We start from the raw sequence: 17,919 nt of genomic DNA, 5'->3' as shown, positions 1-17,919 counted from the left end.
CCTTCATAACAGATAGATTGTCGTGGTATGGTGTTAAGCCTGACATTTTACAGTCTCAAGAAGACGTGTGCAGTCAAAGAGAACAACACACCACAACTGAAAGAAAGTGCAGGCCGGCCAGGCAGGCGAGCGCACAAACTTTCACCTGCTTGAAAGGCGCGCACACACACACACACACACACACACACACACACACACACACACACACACACACACACACACACACACACACACACACACACACACACACACACACACACACACACACACACACACACACACACACACACACACACACACACACACACACACACACACACACACACACACACACACACAAGGAGAGAAGAAAGAGGAAAAGGTGGCATATTGGCATCCATCAATCCATGTCGAAAGAACAAGGCTGAGAGATAGGGGGGTGAATTAAGGTAGAGGGTGTTGTTGGACCCTTCAAAAGGTTCCACAATAACAGAGAAAAGCATCCCTTATCAGGGTGCTGCCTGCCTGGCTACCACAGAGCAGGCATGCACACAATGGTGCCCTTCCACTCCCACAGCATGTCGTAAAGATCCCCTGGCTGGCTGGCTGGGAGAGGCCATTCATTGTGTTCCAAAAACAGTGGCCCCTCTCTCTTTACCATCGCGGCCAGCAATTACCACGCTGCTGCATTCTATTCTGACCGGCGTCCCGTCGATGGCGTAGCCTGTACCAGCAGGACCAGGGGATATTGTACACTGAGCTCAGACAATACCTCATAGTCAAACATGGCTGTGTGTGGAGAGTGGAGGCCCCTTTTTCTGCTGATCTGGCCCATAGCTCACACTTAAAGTTAAACGACCATTCTACACCCAGACAGACAGACAGACATGTGTTAGAACATCAACATTTTCAGGTAATTTTATGAATGCCATTTTACCCACCTACAAGCTCACGTGTGGCAGCATGATGCTTTTTCCTACTCTTCCAGTTAATTTTATCCGACACACCTGTCCCCCCGTACCCGTAGGTACAGCATGCATAAGGAGTTTTTTTCGTCCAACCATAAAACAACATTTATCTTGTACAATGTCCATTTCTCAAATGCTGCTATACTTGGAGACATGTGGCCCTCACAAGTAGGCTATAGTAATACAAGCACACGAGCGCACAGTGCACACACACACGCACGTGCACACACGCACGCAGAGCAGGGGGCAGCAGCCAAGGTTCTCGTGTGACATTATGGGAAAGCATGACACCGTAACAATTTATATTGATATTGTTGTCCATGAAAATGTAGCTGGCCTGGCGTTGACAAACGACTTGTTGTGTGAGAGCAGAGCAGCTGACCTAGGTCCTGAAGCAGACGGCATTCCCAACACCGATCTGTCTCCACTGACAACATGATGAATGCATGCACAGCGTTGCACGCTGATCCCCCACATGACTTACTGGAAGGGGAGGTCTGACTCACTGAGCACATATTACACACACACTGAGACACTACCTGTGCACAAAATACTGAGGTGCTGCACGATAATGATGCTTTACTTCACGATTAATATTGTCAGACAAATAATTGCGATGAACGATTAAATTGTCGTTGAACATTGGAACATAATAATTAATAAAAAAATGTAGAAAAAAATAAAAACATTTCCGTGTGGCTTTAATAGGTTTCGTAAACAAAGGTTGCACCGAAACGGGTCGTAGCACCACGAAGGGTTTAATCCGCCACGGTTTGTATATTTACCGGTAAGTTAGTTCCCTGTGCAATTTGTGATTACGAAGCCTAAAAGGTTACAAATTGTAACGTTCCAATGTCCAATGCACAATTAAATTGATAATGGCAATTATTTGTGTGACAATTAATCGTCAACTTAAATGTGTAACAGTGTTGTGTTTGGCGGCAAATTTTGATTTTAGTTTTAGTCGTAGTCTCTTGAATAGTTTTCACTTAGCTTTAGTCGCATTTTAGTCACCTGGAATGTTTAGTCTAGTTTTAGTCGACTAAATGTCATAAGATTTTAATCGACTAAATCTACAGTTGATTTAGTCGACTGAAAGGTATTTTGGCGGGCCTTGATTCCGTCGTAATGGCTGATTTTACACTTGCTGAAAATAGCCGATCTACAAGCTCACAACGCGACGCATTGTGAGCATGTAGATCGGCTATTTTCAGCATGCAACCAAGTGTTAGATGACTTATACTGGATCTATTGTCCACTAGTACCTTTCTAACATTTTAGTCTAGTTTTTATTTGTTGACGCAATTGTCAATATATTTAGTCTTAGTTTTTGTCATCATAGTTTTCATTTAGTTTCCATTTAGTTTTTGTCAGTGAAAAAAGGTAGTCGACGAACATTTTTCATAGTTTTAGTCGACAAAATCAACACTGATGTGTAATCGTGACAGCCCTACTCTTCACTGACATGTATGGCCTTTGATCCACCTCCACCCACAGCAGGCTAAAACCACTATGTAGTAAAAGACAAAACCATTCACCCACCCACCCAACGATAATGTACTGACTGTGATTCATCTTACCCCAGCAAGCCTATTCTGGGGGGGGGGGGGGACATTCGCCAAAAAATAGCAGATCTACAAACCAAAGAGATTTTGGTAGATGGTGGCAGCCTGGCAGGCATACCTACCCGATTTTTCATTGATTGAATAGTTGATTAGAGTGACAGAATGTAAAAACAGCAACAGAGTACAGTCTAACACCAAAAAAAAGGCTTTGTGGTTTTTGTTTCCATTTAGGTCCTATGCCGAAATGTTGCGTTTTCCTATTAATACACTTTTCAACTGCATCCTTTTTCATCTTGCTGAACAGTAAAGAAGGGCCCTATTTTCGCCGGTGCCTTACCCCTTATCCCTAAACGTCTTTGCCTTTTTCTTACCATTTTGAAAAACTCAAACCTGAGGCTAGTTAAAAAACTCACACACGGTACCGTGACCCCCCCCCCCCCCCACACACACACACACACACACACACTCCCTGCTCTCACTGCATACACACCAAAACTCCCTGTTCTCACTGTATACACACCAAAACTCCATGCTCTAAGCCTCTCACTGTATAAGTGTATATACACACAAAAACTCCCTGCTCTCACTGTATAGGCTGGTTAACCCCCCCCACACACACACACACACACCAAAACTCCCTGCTCTCACTGCATACACACCAAAACTCCCTGCTCTCACTGCATACACACCAAAACTCCCTGCTCTCAGCCTCTCACTGTATAAGTGTATATACTAAGGCTGAACGATTAATCGTTTTCAAACCGAAATTGCGATTTGAAACCACGCGATTAGCAAATCGCAAAGGCTGCGATTAAAAAAAAATCATAATCAACCCGGAGCGCGTCTGATCCAGTATTTACAACACGGCTATACTGTGCTCTCTATTCTAACCAATCAGAAGTGTCCCTGCAGTGCATGTGACTGCAGTGCATGTGTACACGCGCTCCCAGTGCCCAAAACAAAGTCATCATTTACGTCTACTCTGCTCTGTGTTCAGTGCGTTGCTAATGCTACCATGCTAGCAGCTGAGGAGCAGATGCAAGCATAGCGTCTGCGGAGCCCGAATAAACTTTCTGAAGTCCGCACAATTTAATCCCAAAGAGATCAGGCACTTCAGGGATATGGCATTATTTTGGTTTTGACGTTACAGCCGTCCAACAAGAGAGTTTTGTGCAAGACCTGTCATGGTACAGCGACAGTCAAAACATCCCGCAGCAACACCACAAACCTTCGCATGGCACGGGCGCTGTCCTGCTGTCCTGTCCCCTGTTTATTTTATTAATGCTACATTGTCGTCGTCGTCCCCGATTCTGGTGAACCGGTCCCCATTGTGGTGCATGTACATTTGTAATGATTTGTCTAAGCGAGGTCCGCGAAATTGTACCGAGATCCGACTCCGAGAGCCATCATTAAAAAAAAGCTTACACCAGGACCCGTGGTGGGAAAATAGCCGGCCAACAAGCTCATAAACATTAAAGTTAAAGTTATGAGCTTGTCTTAAACCTCAGACAAAATCATCTCTAATAATTGATAGCCTAATTCTGTCATCACATCTGTCAAAATGTAGCCTACACTTATGCAATGCATATGCTTTTATTTGGTTAAAAAATCCCACCCGTGTGAAGTGAGGGGCGCTCTTATCATCGTACATCATCATGACGTAAAATAGACACTAGGCCTATTTCTTTGCTCAGACAATGACATAAAATTGTCAATGGGAATTTAATGTTTGTGTAGGACGTTTGTGGACATACGTGCACTGGATTTAGGAGGGGCTACTGCCCTCAAAAACAAATAAATCAATTGAACATAATATCTAAATGTGAATATTAAATGAGAATCACAATATTGTGCTCTGATGATTAGATAACTGTAGCCTAATAGCAATTGCACTTAAATAGAAAAAATCACACCCGTGTGAACTGAGTGGTGTAAGGTTTTATATAGCATGATCAGTTGTGGTCTGACGTAATGTCTGACGTAATGAAATCACACCCGCGTGAACTGAGTGACCACTTTCCTAGATCTAGGCTATTGAGTTCAGCATTGAGCATCTCTGTTTCTCTGGTGGTTAGTTGAAAAAAAAATATGTTAAGTAAAAAAAAAAGCTATCATTTTCAGGTCTGGTCAGGAGGGTCTGTCCCGGCAAAGAGCAGCCGTCTCGTCTATTGGGCTTCCCACCGTCTTTAAAGATCGGGTCTGGTCAGGAGGGTCTATCTCGGCAATATCTTTGGCTAGGTAGACTCGTCTTCTGATGTGATGATTTGTGATCATGAAGTTGATTCACCTGGAGTTTTTGTCCGATGTGAGGTATTATATAAGGTAAGGTATTATATACCCTGATCAGCTCTGATCTGACGTAATGAAATCACACCTGGATGTGATTTCACAACTGGCTTTTTTTGTGCAGAGAAAATGACCACGGTTGCTACGGTCATCCAGTTCACCCGGGTGTGATTTAATTACGTCAGAAATTATTTTGAACATAGCAACCGTGGTCATTTTTTTCTGCACACAAAAGCCAGTTGTAGGAGTGGTTTACACCACTCAACAAAAGCCAGTTGTAGGAGTGGTTTACACCACTCAAAAATTACATTGCATTTATGGTCTGTATCCAGAGAGCTATTTACAATTATTTCTAACATTACAATTTTAACACACATTCTTATTGTAGTTAATTAAACACAGGTCAATTTGGTTAGCCTACATTATTTTGAGCTGTCTCACATCCTGTGAATCCTGACAAAGTAAATGAATGGTATGCCATTTGGTAATGTTTCATTACTTTTTAAATGGACACAGTGAATACTAAATTGAAGCTTTACTTTTTAAGTGGTGCAACCACTTCATTATGGAGCTTTGTGTGTCTGTGGGTGGGTGGGTGGCTGGCTGGCTGGGTCTGTCCGAGCACGAAAATAGCATTTGGTTGGTTTTCACAACCAAGTGTCACTGTTGCGCAGCCTAACACACACACATACTAACTGTATAGGCCCTATATGATGATTTTGGGTGTGACATTACAGTACAGCAGGGTTCCCCAATTAATTTTCCTCAAGGGCCATATTTTGACTAGGGAACCAGGCTGGGGGCCGAGTCTGCACGCGTGAAAAATTGGGTTTTTTTTTTTTTCATTCATTAATAAAAAATTGTTCTCAACCAGTGGTCCGGGGACCACCAGTGGTCCTTGAGGGGGTGCCCAGTTTGACATGCATAGGCTAATGACCCCCATTTAATGCCATTTATATCTGGGACACCCCCCCAAAACAAAACACTTTTTTTGAAATTCTTCCAGGGGCCACAAGGGGGCGCTCCGCGGGCCGCAAATGGCCCGCGGGCCGCCTATTGGGGAACCCTGCAGTGACTGTACAGTACAGTACAGTATAGGGACCCCCTGGGGACCCACACACGGTAACTCTTTCTCGACCGTTTCGGACGCGGGGCGGCTCGCCTAAACCGGGCCGGCACCCTGGGCACGTTCCTGTGGGTCTGGAAGTTTCGGGGACCCCCTCGGGGGCGCCCACACGGAGTTGCACCACTTACTTCACACGGGTGTGATTTAAAAAAAAATTATCGCGAGTCAAATCGCAATCGCAATATTGGTCAGAAAAATCGCAATTAGATTTTTTCTCAAAATCGTTCAGCCTTGGTATATACACACAAAAACTCCCTGCTCTCACTGTATAGGCTGTAGAGGCTGGTTAACCCCCCCCACACACACACACACACACACACACACACACCAAAACTCCCTGCTCTCACTGCATACACACCAAAACTCCCTGCGCTCACTGCATACACACCAAAACTCCCTGCTCTCACTGCATAGTGCATACACACCAAAACTCCCTGCTCTCACTGCATAGTGCATACACACCAAAACTCCCTGCTCTCACTGCATAGTGCATACACACCAAAACTCCCTGCTCTCACTGCATAGTGCATACACACCAAAACTCCCTGCTCTCACTGCATACACACCAAAACTCCCTGCTCTCACTGCATACACACCAAAACTCCCTGCGCTCACTGCATACACACCAAAACTCCCTGCTCTCACTGCATACACACCAAAACTCCCTGCTCTCACTGTATACATACTAAAGAAGTGCTTGGAGAGCCAACTAGCACTGCAGCAAAAGCAACAGATGCACTGGTGATGACATGGGCACATTTCCAAAAATCAAGGCTTTTAGTGTAGTTAGTAGAACTAAGAGCTAGAGCTTGGTGGGTGGGTGCTCTGAGCACACTAAATGTGTGCAAATAAAATATTAACCCATTTAGACCTGAGAACGATTCTACAAATGCTTTCTAAATTCTGACAGTTTTCTGAAAAACCCATGTTTCTATGTCAAAAACGTCTGGGTTTCCGAGGCTACTATGTCAGTGGTTCTCAAGCGTTTTCATGTCAAGGACCCTCAAAAATATATGTAATTGGCCGCCGACCCCACATCTGAAAATATGTTGTTTTAGGGACCATCAGAAGCAAAGATTTGACTTAAAATGTTCGCTCTGAAAGAATATATATTCAAAGCTTTGCGCCACATTTTCACGATTTTATTTTTCAATAGCTAAGGTATAACATAATGCTTGAAACACCAAAAGGGGTTCCAATATTAATAATAATAAAATCACACTCCTGTGAAGTGAGTGGCACTCTTCTTATCATCATACATCATCACATTCCGTGCTAGCCAATCAGCTGAACACATTCCGTGCTCATCATAGACACAAACACACAAAGCTCTGCATAGGCCCTCAAAAACAGCAAATGCACACGTGGAGCCTGGAGGACTGAATTAAATATAGCTAGCGGGCGGTATAGCAGCTCGATCTCTGCACATTTCACACATGTAGGTGAAAATGCAGGATATATCACTGAAAACAATGCAGGAATCACATCTGGCTTTAACTTAAAAGTTTGGCTTTAACTATAAAGTTGTATGTAGCCTAACCATGGTACATGTTAACCTACATAATAGGTTAAGTGTGGAGTTGGGATTTATTCTGTAGGACTAGTAGTGAGAGAGTAGGGTTAGGTTTGACCTAGCCTCGGAGACCACAGGTGTTTCACACACACACACACACACACACACACACACACACACACACACACACACACACACACACACACACACACACACACACACACACACACACACACACACACACACACACACACACACACACACACACACAAACTTATTCTGCAAATATGAAGCTTGCAGATAAGTAGCAACTGTATCAACAAAGCCACGTCAATTTAAATAGCCTACCCAGTAACCAGGTATGGTAGACGATCAAGACTGGCTACACCCCGGCTTGTAACATAATATCCAGCTACAATATGCATACAATGTAGGCCTATCCATCTCGCGAGGAGGAGAGTGTCACTTGCCAAAAAGTACAACAGTGCCTCATTTCCAAGACTTTTCAGTCGCGAGATGTGTTTATATTATAAACTTATAAACTTTATAAGGATGTTATAATAGGCTAACATGAGAAATATCACCTGGGCTACAGTACCAAGTCGGCCATAGCACCGAATGACCTAAATTAGCATTTCAAAACCAAACGTGAGACACCAGAGCGGTTTAATAACCAAATGAGGCAATATTAGGCCCATGGTCGAATATGACATCAAGGTATTTAACAGCAACTTAAGTAATAAGTTGCTAACCCAGTCCCATCCCGTCCCACTTACTTATGTCCCTGCTCAAAATGAACAGTTTGGATCAGATTCTGTTCTGTTCTTTGGCATCAATATAAGCTACACCAGCACACCAAATTGATTATAATAAAATGGGGCTTTAAAAAATTAGTAGAGTGGTGAATAATAGATTAAAGAAACTCACCGGCATCATTTTGGCGTCGTACCGCATTTAGTTCTCCTCTTCCAGGCCGAGAACGTTACGTTTCGAATCCCAGTGATCCCAGTACAGTACAGACACACCTGCCCTGGCTGGCTGGCTCGGAGTTTCGACAGAAGAATGCGGTCAACCAGTAATCCCAGAGCAGAGCAGAGCCCGTCCGTATCCAAGAGACTTTCTCCTCCCTGTACGCTGTCTGTCTGTCTGTCCCCCTGTCTGTTCTGTTCCGAACACACAATATGCACTGCAGCTTAGCTCAGAGTCAAGTCAACAGAACATGCTTCCATCTTTGTGAATAGTAAATACGAGATAACAATAATAATACGTCTATTGTTGTTTAGTTTTACTGGGCTACGCTACGCCGCGGACTTGTTGCAACTAAAAACAAACTATAAACACACACTGAGGCCTTCTCTTGGCGAGAAAGAAAGTTTTGCGTAGCGGTCGTTTTGAGCATCGTTTTTTTTTTTTTTACTGGAAGTTTAATTTGTATTTATTTTTACGTGGCTTGTTTTGCGAGCGCGTTGTTTTGTTTGCCTTCATAGAAACACACACATTAAGTTCGGCTATTCAACTGTTATAAAAGTACTATGGGTGATATAATGGGTAGCATTTAGTGTAGATATTTACCAGAGGTAGGACGCTGCAGCCCGTTCCGCTCACACACACATACACACACACAGCAGCCTATCCCGAAGTGAGTGACGTAGTGGGAGGAAACTCATCCCACAGTGGAATGTAAGCCACGCCTCTTTTTTGAACAAGGCTTCTTTTTTTCTCCTCCTAAATAGTGCTAGGGGTCGTCGCGACCTGTTGTTATTAGACCCGTTTACCCTTCACACTAGATGTATGCATTTTCTTTTCTTTTTTCTTAAAAAAAATAAATATATTAGATAAGATTAAGATATTAAGATATAAGGTTTTATAGGCTACATTTAGTATTCGATAGGACAGTGTCAGTAGAGATGGGGAGTGATTGGTTTTCAACCTTTTTCATCAAGCAAGGCCCATTATTTATTCTGCATTTGAGCCACGGACCACCATGAGACCTAGCTCTGGTCTGGTCCATAGCTCTCAATGAACTGCATGATGAATTCCTGTTCTGTTCTTTGACTATATAGAAGTGTCTATTTGTACGTCTCTAAATGTTTTGATGAATTGAACATGGTGGACCCTCTTGTAAACAAGTGTAATGCTTAATTGGGTCGTCCACTCACAGTTAACAGTCTTTGTATTGAGTTTGTGCTTGGAAATGTACTGTAATTCTGCAAACTGTTAATAAATATTTCAATCAATCAATAAAAGCTATGGACCAGAGCTACACGTGACGTGAATATTTCATGAGATTTAGGCGCCTCTCAGACCCAAACTAAAGAATAATTTGTCCACTTATGGTACCAGGCATAGGAGAGATAACAGGCATACGTCGATCAAAATAACAATTCTTCTACATTCTGAAATTGTGTAGACTTCTTTTCTTGAAAATTAGGTAATGCAGATGTTAACAATAATTGTAACTCTTGAGAGTGGGTTTAATTTTACACTATCTATAAGGGTCCATGTGGTTACCAACTCTCCATCATTTAGCATGGGGGCCACCTGGTGGTCCCCGGACCACTGGTTGAGAACGATTGGATTATACATTTGCATACCTAACCTATCTATGACCATCAAGTTCAACCATCATATTTTTCATAGATCGGCAAAAAAGGAACAACAGCGCCATCTGCTGTTCGGTTCCTCTGTTCTCGAGAGATTAGACTCGATCAATACAAATACATCTCAGTCTTGATCCAAGCCTAAAAGGCTAGCCTTGTAGAACAGGGTTAAAATAAAGACAACTTTATTGTCCATTAAATGTAACATAAAACATTTGCCTTTGGCACACTGGCAGTCAGACAACAATACAAACATGATTGATTGATTGATTGAATATTTTTATTATTTTATTAACAGTTTGCATGGGGGGAAAAAGCACAGGAAAGTTAAGGTCTGCTAAGAGGATTAAAAACCCAAGAAAGCCTATGGCTCGTTTCCATTACATAAATGCATTAAAATACTATGTGAAATGCATCCTCATAACACAACAGTGACCATGGGCTGTGGGGATTAGGTGGTAGAGCTACCCAAAAAAATTCTTATTTAAAATGTCCACCACCTCAGTTAACCCATTTTGACCTGAGATCAGATTCTAAAAATGTCTGTTTGAAAATGACAGTTTTCTGAAAAAGCTATGTTTCTGTCAGTCGTTCTTCGATTTTTCAAAAATAGCAGACGTAGATCTGCTATTTTTCAATAGCTAAAGCACAACATAATGCTAACACCAAAAGGGGTTCCCGCCCAGAATGGGTTAAGGCACAAAGTGGGTAGAATCACTGTAAATCTGAAGTGCTTTTTTGGTTATGGAGCAGTTGTATATCCTGAAGTGATGTTGCAATTGTTTGTCTCCAATGCTCCTTACTAGCCTGGTTGGTTGACTATACCTGGGTGAGCTTGTTTCTATCCGAGAGATTCCCATACCAGCTAGGAGACAATACAGTCATATTTCAGTTCTATTTGAAATGATGTGATTGTTGATAAATGTATTCTATTGCTGCACCTATTTTTCGATACACATTCAATTTATCGTGTCTAACCGTTTGGCACGTCTCCAGTTAAAATAGAAAAGCATGGAGGGGTGAAGAATTTAGAAAATAATGTCAATGTTAATTTCTTGACCACACAACAGAAGCTTGATACATTGATTATCTGGTATCCTATAGTTTCAATGTATACTTTATTTTATTTTGACAGTTCGTTTAGATGCTAGGTTCTTAGTTTACCTGCAATCCTAGTTTACTGAGGCACTTCACTGTCTTTCTTTGATACCTTGCTTATTGTAAATACCTAAATTGTAATGTCAGGTAATTGGCGACAGCTTCTGGACAAAGACAGCATTTATTCTTAATACAACACATGATTAACAATAAGTGAAATTACTGGGAAACAAAAAACATACTTTACACTTTACAGGGTATGGGAAAAAAAATATATATATATTTAGTCACAGGATCATGCTAATACTTTTCATTGGTTGAATATTTATAGACCCAACAATCTACAAGCTCACAACACGTTGCAGTGCCTATGTTTTCTACATTTGTGAGACATTGATGCACAAAGAAACAGAACATTATGGGGGGGGAAAAATAACGTGATCATTTTGACCTGGACTGTACAGCAGGCAAACTTAAACCACCTTTTTGTTTTGTGTTTCCTTCTACACAAAATCCAACACTCTTGTCGTGTGAGGAGCCACAGTGATAGCCGTGTGATCCATTTAACCATCAAAAATAACTGAACTGAAAATGAAACTATTTAACCCCCTTCCCCAAATGAAGAGATAAACCCTGAATACTTAGGCCCCATTTACACTGGCAGCCAAATCCAGCCTGAATCAGATCTGAGCCGCATCCAGATTGGAATCTGATTTGTTTAAATGAGTCATGTGACCATTTAAACCAATCAGATTTCAATCTTGATGTGGCACAGATCTGATTCAGGTTAGATTTGTCTGCCAGTGTAAAGCAGGCCTTAGAGAAGTGCAGTGAATAGAACCGAGTTGGCCCTGTCCTTGGGGTGCGCTCTTTTTCTTTTCATTTTTTCTTTTTTTTACCTCTACAACAAATCAATTTGTCAAACAATATCCGACTTCAGGTAGTTGACTGCCCACTGCAGCATGCCTTCCGAGACTTTGAACTTGAACAGCTCCTGCAACAGCCGCTCACGTGCAGCAGGTTCATCATCGTGCGCATTTGAGAGCGGTGCGCCGTCGCTGTGTACAGTGGACTGCACGGTCAACAACACGCTCTCTTCTGTAGACCGTGTCTGCTTTAATAAACCGCTCCCTACTTGAGCCCTGGAAACCTGCTGGCTTTCAAACAGCCAAGTGGGAAGGCTCCTGGAAGTGCGGACCTCCTCCCCCTCCTCCTCCAAGGCAGGCAACACGTCTGAATTGCAGTGATGAAACCTTCGCTTCCGTTTCCTCTGTGCGACCTCCTCCCGTGTCCCTGTTTCCTTCTCCGCCTGCAGGTTCTCTTGACCGGACAGCAGGAGAGGGCGTATGGAGATCCGAGAACAGCGGTTCTTTGCGTAGGGGGACAGATTCAGAGACCTGCCAAAAGAGGTGCAAAACAGTTAATAGAACTGTTCGATTTAGTGGATTAGAAAATAATAATAATTTGATAAAATAATCAATGAATAATCTATCCCTATTTCGGGCATGTCTTGTTTTTTATAGGCAAAACATTTTTCCCCCAAAAAAAATCTAAAATAGCGAATAGCAGAATTACAAGATCACAATGCGTAGATCGATTTGTTGGTATACATTTAAAAAATAAATAAACTGCAATTCTGGATTATTCAATGAATTGGAAAAAACGTAATCGATAGAATAATCACTAAGAAAATAGAACTTGCAGCCTACCCGTAGACAGATCCCGCGGAACTTCCAGAAGTTGAAGAATCGGACAGGGGACTCAGGCAAAGAGTGGGCTGTGGTTTCTGGTACGGGTGAATGGAGCTCTGTTCGCCTTTGCTTCGTTCCGGTGTCTGGGAAATGTCCGATGAACCCCTGGAGGATACCTGTGTGCTGGTTGCCAAGAAGGGAACACCCTCCACCTGGAATGTAATCCCGGCCGTATCAGTCGGGGTCTTGGGTGGGATGGCTTCTGGGGCTATGGATTCATCCAAGCGTGAAGAAGGAGTGCACAGCAGCGTTTCAATGGGTGGAGAAAAGGCATCCCAAGGATTGGCCTCGTCAGACTTTAGTGTATTCCCCTGGGGCGATGTGTCCTCCTGACTGCCAGGGGGAGAGAGAGTCTCCACGGTCTCTGGAGGGAAGGTTTGGGCGTTCAAGTGACCCGCCAGCTGATGAACAGCCTGTGAACGGTTTGGTACATCTCCAACTCTGTCGTCTGGGGGACTGAGGAATCCGCTCGGTGTCTCGCAGCTCACTTGTTCGACGGCCTTTAGTGGCCGCTGAGCCTTTTCCTCTGGCTCCGGGATAAGCAGATGACACACAGGGATGACGAAAGGCTCTGCAGACTTGTATGCGATTCGGTCAGCTTCCCAGCTTGTGCGTGCGTCTGCGTGGCAGCCGGCTGGGTTGCAGGAGGAGGTCGAGGGCTGCAGGGCTGTCAGAGCATCCATCTGTGTACACAGGGTTGTTAAGGATCATGACATCATGAATCGTCACAACAATGATTGCGATTAACGATGTAATCATTCCAATGTTTTCCATTGAACACATTGGAACATGTAAATACAAATTACAGTTATGCATGTTTACCTTTTTGGCTTTGTGAATTCAAATTACACAGGGCAGATTAGAAGTTAAATACACAGAAATGACTGGTACCAATAGTCCGAATAAATAATGTACTACTCAAGAACAATTTGACACTAACTAACTATGGGAGAGCCTGGGTTTGAACTTGGAACTTTTTATTTCCCAAGTGGCCGCTCTACCTCCTGAGCCACTGCCAACCAATTCAAACTGGGAAAATATCTGTGTCATTTTAGATTTTAGTTTTTCAGAAAACTTAGGATTTAGAAGATTGGTTTAGAACAGCATCAAAAATATCAAATGCACTTGTGCAGTTCTGCAAGCTTGTACATCTGAAATCTTGTATCTTGAATCATTTTAGCATTTTTTGCAACACAAATCTTCTCTTCTGGGGGGTCCCCAATCGCCATGGCACAAAACATTTTCAGATGGGGTCCATGGTCAAATATACATGAATTTGGGGGTCCGTCCTTGGCGGGTCAAGTAAATAAGTGTGACGCGCCTGCCTACCTGTACATCGCGCAGGGCGTCGTGATCCAACGTCCACAGCAATTCGGACAAATCAAAACCATGCTGCTGGGCATTCTGAGGCCCATGAACCGAGTCCTGCCGGCAGGTCAGTCTCCACGTCTTACAGACGTGCTGCCTCACGGAGGCCAGAGTCGTACAGGGAGGGGTTCTGCCTTTAGGCGGTCCTGCCGCCACGGTGGCCAACTTGCTGACGGACAGGAAGAAGCCGCTCCTGTCCTGCCGTGGATGCACGTAGAAGTCCACGCGGCACTGCACGTGCACCGTGCTGTGCACCAGGGTGGACTGACTGTCTGTGTCCTCTCGTTCCTGGAGGTCCTCCAAGGCAGACGCCGTTAGAATAGCCGGCACCTGACAACAACAACAACAGCAGTGGTGGGAAGGTACATTATTTGTTGGGCTCTAGTGTCGGTACTTATTCTCCATATTTTAACTTTTAGTTTATTCGTAAATTAACGCCCTACGTGATCATACCAGTGTCACACAAAAGCATCAAGAGTAGCAGTCTGTGACCGCTCAAAACATGGCATTTGAATTGAATCCTGAACATTTTGTACATATGAAGGTTATTTCCAGCCGACAGAGACGTTTTACTTTAGTACAATTTTGAGGTACTTTCATACTGTTGCATACTGCCTACTTATTTCTCACTCCAATGAATTTAATCCACACACTAACGCTCGGCTCCCTCTGGAATGGGTACGTACGTACGTACGTACCTGTACGACTCCGTCGGACAGGAAGATCAACTCGGTTGTCCCCTGCTGCTGCTGCACTGTCTGGGCCTGAGACTGAGACATGTGTCCTACTCCAACCACATGAGCTGGTAAGAGATACATTTAGGTTCAAACGAAGAAAAACAAATTGGTTAAAAAGGTGTTAACACACCCCCAGCATCCATATTCTGGGGGTAGCTTGTAGCAGATCTACAAGCTCACAACATGTCACGATGCGACATGTTGTGAGTTTGTAGATTGGTGAAGAGATTAGGGGCTCTACTATTTTCATCCATGCTGAGCCCCTTATCCCTAAACTACTTTTTTTTTAAACTTTTAGATAAACATTTTTGAATAGTTAAAATAGCCAATCTACATACAGCATCCATATCATGGGTGCTGTATGGCCTTCCTCAGCGCTGAGGAAGGCCATACAGGCCGAAACGCGTCCGTTTTTCAGTCTCAGAGGTAAATAAAATCATGTAAAAGGACATACAATGAGTGCTGGCATTTTCTTCATCTCTACTTATATCTTCGAGCCTTGCACCACCAAGGATTTTGTTTGAACCTGGAGTGCTGTGGGTTGTCTGCTACGGCAGTACTATTCTCTCAAAGATATATACCTGCCAGACGAGTAGGATACAAAGGCTGAAAGGCATGCATTTACATTCCAATGGGTGATTGAGGGTCGCGTTCTACCGCGACGGCCAATCAGCTGTCCATTAATAGTTCTCAGGTCTTGTTTTTGTCCTCTTTTTTTCTCATTGTATGGATTTTGGCCAGGCCAGAAATGGATTTGAACAAGCAGATGCCTGCCCTCGCCTTATTGTAGATACGCCTCTGGGTACAACCACGGGCAGGACTTGACAAAGGGTGAATTGGTCAAACACTCCATAGGGCACGTCGTGGACACCCTTCAAAGTAATAGGGCGTAAAGAACAGGGCGGCTGACTGTGTCCATTGACTTCAATGGAGAAGTGGCGCCCTGTCCTAACTTCTCTTCTATTCATAGTCAAGTCAATTTTATTTTAAAGCACATTTAAAAACAACCAGCTAGACCTGCTGTACATTTTTTTTCCTACTCAGTCTGTGTCTCATAGGAGGGCTGTGGACAGTTCAGAAACCCATCCACCATTGACATCATCATCAGGCAGATTTTTTTTTAACATACAAGATTACCGGTATATACTTTTTATTATTATTATCGTGAGAACAATGGCTTCCAATTCCATTATAACATTGCAAAGCCTCCAGTTTCTATTAGCTTGGAGGTATCCTGGACGGGTTTCTGAACTGCCCACAGCCGTCCTATGAGACACAGACAGAGTAGGTAAAGTCATTTTATCATGAACATTGTGAGGACCAATTATATGAAGGTAGGTTGAAAATAGCCCTGGTCCAGTGCTTACAGCGAGTCTCACTCTCTCAGTGAGAGTGTATGCACTGGACCAGGGCTAGGTTGAAAAGTGGTCCTTTATCAATAAATCACACCCGTGTGAACTGAGTGGTGCAACTCCCCTCTCCCCCTGCCTCTCTCTCTCTCTGTAATTAGCAGGCAACAGTGCAACACTATCTCTCTCTCAGAGCCACTTTTGCCCCTACTGGTACTCTAAACATAGTCACATAGGGTTATTAGGTTAGGACAGACATTGCTGTTCCTTGGAGTGGTTGCACCACTCAAAAACATCTAACTTTAGCCTACCTTTGAGCCGTCGCCTGTTTGTCTGCTGCTCGCTGCCATCATAGCGGAGGATCAATTTCTCTATCCATGGCTCAAGTTCTGATCGAGCCATTTCGGTCAAAACAAAACGTGTGTACAACTGTTACAGTGCGTCAACGGTTGTTGTTCACGACATAGAGCTGTTGTTCATAATATCATATGAAACTGCTGTGTCTTAGATCTCAGGATTCATTGCTTACAGCTTTTTAAAGTTGTTGACTTGGATGCATCTATCAAGAGTTTTACATTTTGCATTTTACCCGGGCTTGCTGATTTGTAGCGGTGTAACTCTATCTACAGTCCGACAAAAACATTTGCAAGGTTGTATGGTTCCTTCCTTCAATTTAAAATAATTGAAATTGAGCAGACAGAAATCTGAACTTTTAATTAAGTTCAGATAAAAAATAAAAAAGGCATACGTTTATTGTTGTACAAGAAACATTTAAAAACTGTAAAATAGTTGAATGTCCCGAACATAAGTGATAAAAAAACATAGATGACAGCCCTTGTTTGTTTAATAAAAAAATGAATATATTAATACAATTATAAAATATATACATACTTACATTACATACATATATATATATAGTAGATATATACTTGATGCAACTGTTCCAATATAATTGATGCCTTTGCAGTATTTGATGATGACGCCTGCAAGATATATGTTCTTTTACAATAAATCTTCATTTTGAGATGTGATCTGTTTTGTTTTGTCATATTTAAATAAAGTCCATTTCCACTCTACTATTAGGCCTACTAAAATTAAAATCTAAGTCTTTTTTTATCCTAGTCTAAATGTTTGGGAAGACAACAACAACAATCTTAAGCAAATGCATGGGGCATATTTAGGCATGGGGTAGGGCACGGCACAGGTACCAACATTGGCATAGGGGAGGGTGATCACTGGCACACTGGCATACGTGTGAGAGAGAGGATTTTTCTTCTAGAACATTTTTTTAAATGTATTTAAATGTATAAAAAAACTGTTTGGGAGGTTCATGGGAGAGGATTAGGAGATGGGACCAGGGTCACATCTTTAGGCCTGTTATTATGAGTGGGGAGGAGTCGAGGAGCAGGTTAGTGAATATCTGGGAACAACTATATTTAATAAACTCACCTTTCAGTCCAATGCAGATATAATAATTATCAAAAAGGCAAGACAGTGGCTCTATCTTCTCAGGAAACTGGGAAGTTTCAATGCTAGTATTACAAACCCTGACCGAGTGAGTGACCATAGTCTATAACTC

The 17,919-nt window shown here is 42.8% G+C and overlaps 2 protein-coding genes across 3 annotated transcripts in view; both read right to left on the bottom strand.

Moving 5' to 3' along the window:
* The window catches only part of LOC306930539 (apoptosis-stimulating of p53 protein 2-like), a 64,512-nt gene extending 55,448 nt beyond the window's left edge, over positions 1–9,064 (bottom strand). For both annotated transcript variants that reach the window (XM_079511559.1, XM_079511560.1), the window contains exons 1-2: positions 9,010–9,064; positions 8,365–8,600 (exon numbers count right to left, since the gene is read on the bottom strand). In XM_079511559.1, coding sequence (XP_079367685.1) covers positions 8,365–8,391 — 27 coding nt within the window. In that variant the 5' untranslated portion in view covers positions 8,392–8,600; positions 9,010–9,064. The remainder of the gene's footprint in view (positions 1–8,364; positions 8,601–9,009) is intronic.
* A 2,233-nt stretch (positions 9,065–11,297) lies between these two features.
* On the bottom strand, positions 11,298–16,968 carry LOC306930546 (uncharacterized protein). Its single transcript, XM_079511567.1, has 5 exons — positions 16,652–16,968; positions 14,953–15,056; positions 14,216–14,584; positions 12,845–13,569; positions 11,298–12,532 (listed from the first exon to the last, which is right to left on the bottom strand). Exons 1-5 carry the CDS (start codon positions 16,740–16,742, stop codon positions 12,055–12,057), a joined length of 1,767 nt encoding a protein of 588 aa, XP_079367693.1. The 5' UTR covers positions 16,743–16,968; the 3' UTR covers positions 11,298–12,054.
* Between the last annotated feature and the right edge of the window lie 951 nt (positions 16,969–17,919).

Source organism: Electrona antarctica (genome assembly GCF_951216825.1).
Source record: "Electrona antarctica genome assembly, chromosome: 10".
In the NCBI taxonomy this organism is placed as follows: Eukaryota; Metazoa; Chordata; class Actinopteri; order Myctophiformes; family Myctophidae; genus Electrona; species Electrona antarctica.
Note: the sequence above shows the minus strand (reverse complement) of the source record. Positions and strands in the feature narration are given on the sequence as shown.

Excerpts from the sequence above, each read along its gene's own strand:
- LOC306930546 (XM_079511567.1), bottom strand. The coding sequence starts at position 16,742 with ATGGCTCGATCAGAACTTGAGCCATGGATAGAGAAATTGATCCTCCGC. Across the intron at positions 14,585-14,952 it reads TGTCCGACGGAGTCGTACAG|GTGCCGGCTATTCTAACGGC; the intron begins GTACGTACGTAC and ends TGTTGTTGTCAG. Across the intron at positions 12,533-12,844 it reads TCCGCGGGATCTGTCTACGG|GTCTCTGAATCTGTCCCCCT; the intron begins GTAGGCTGCAAG and ends CTCTTTTGGCAG.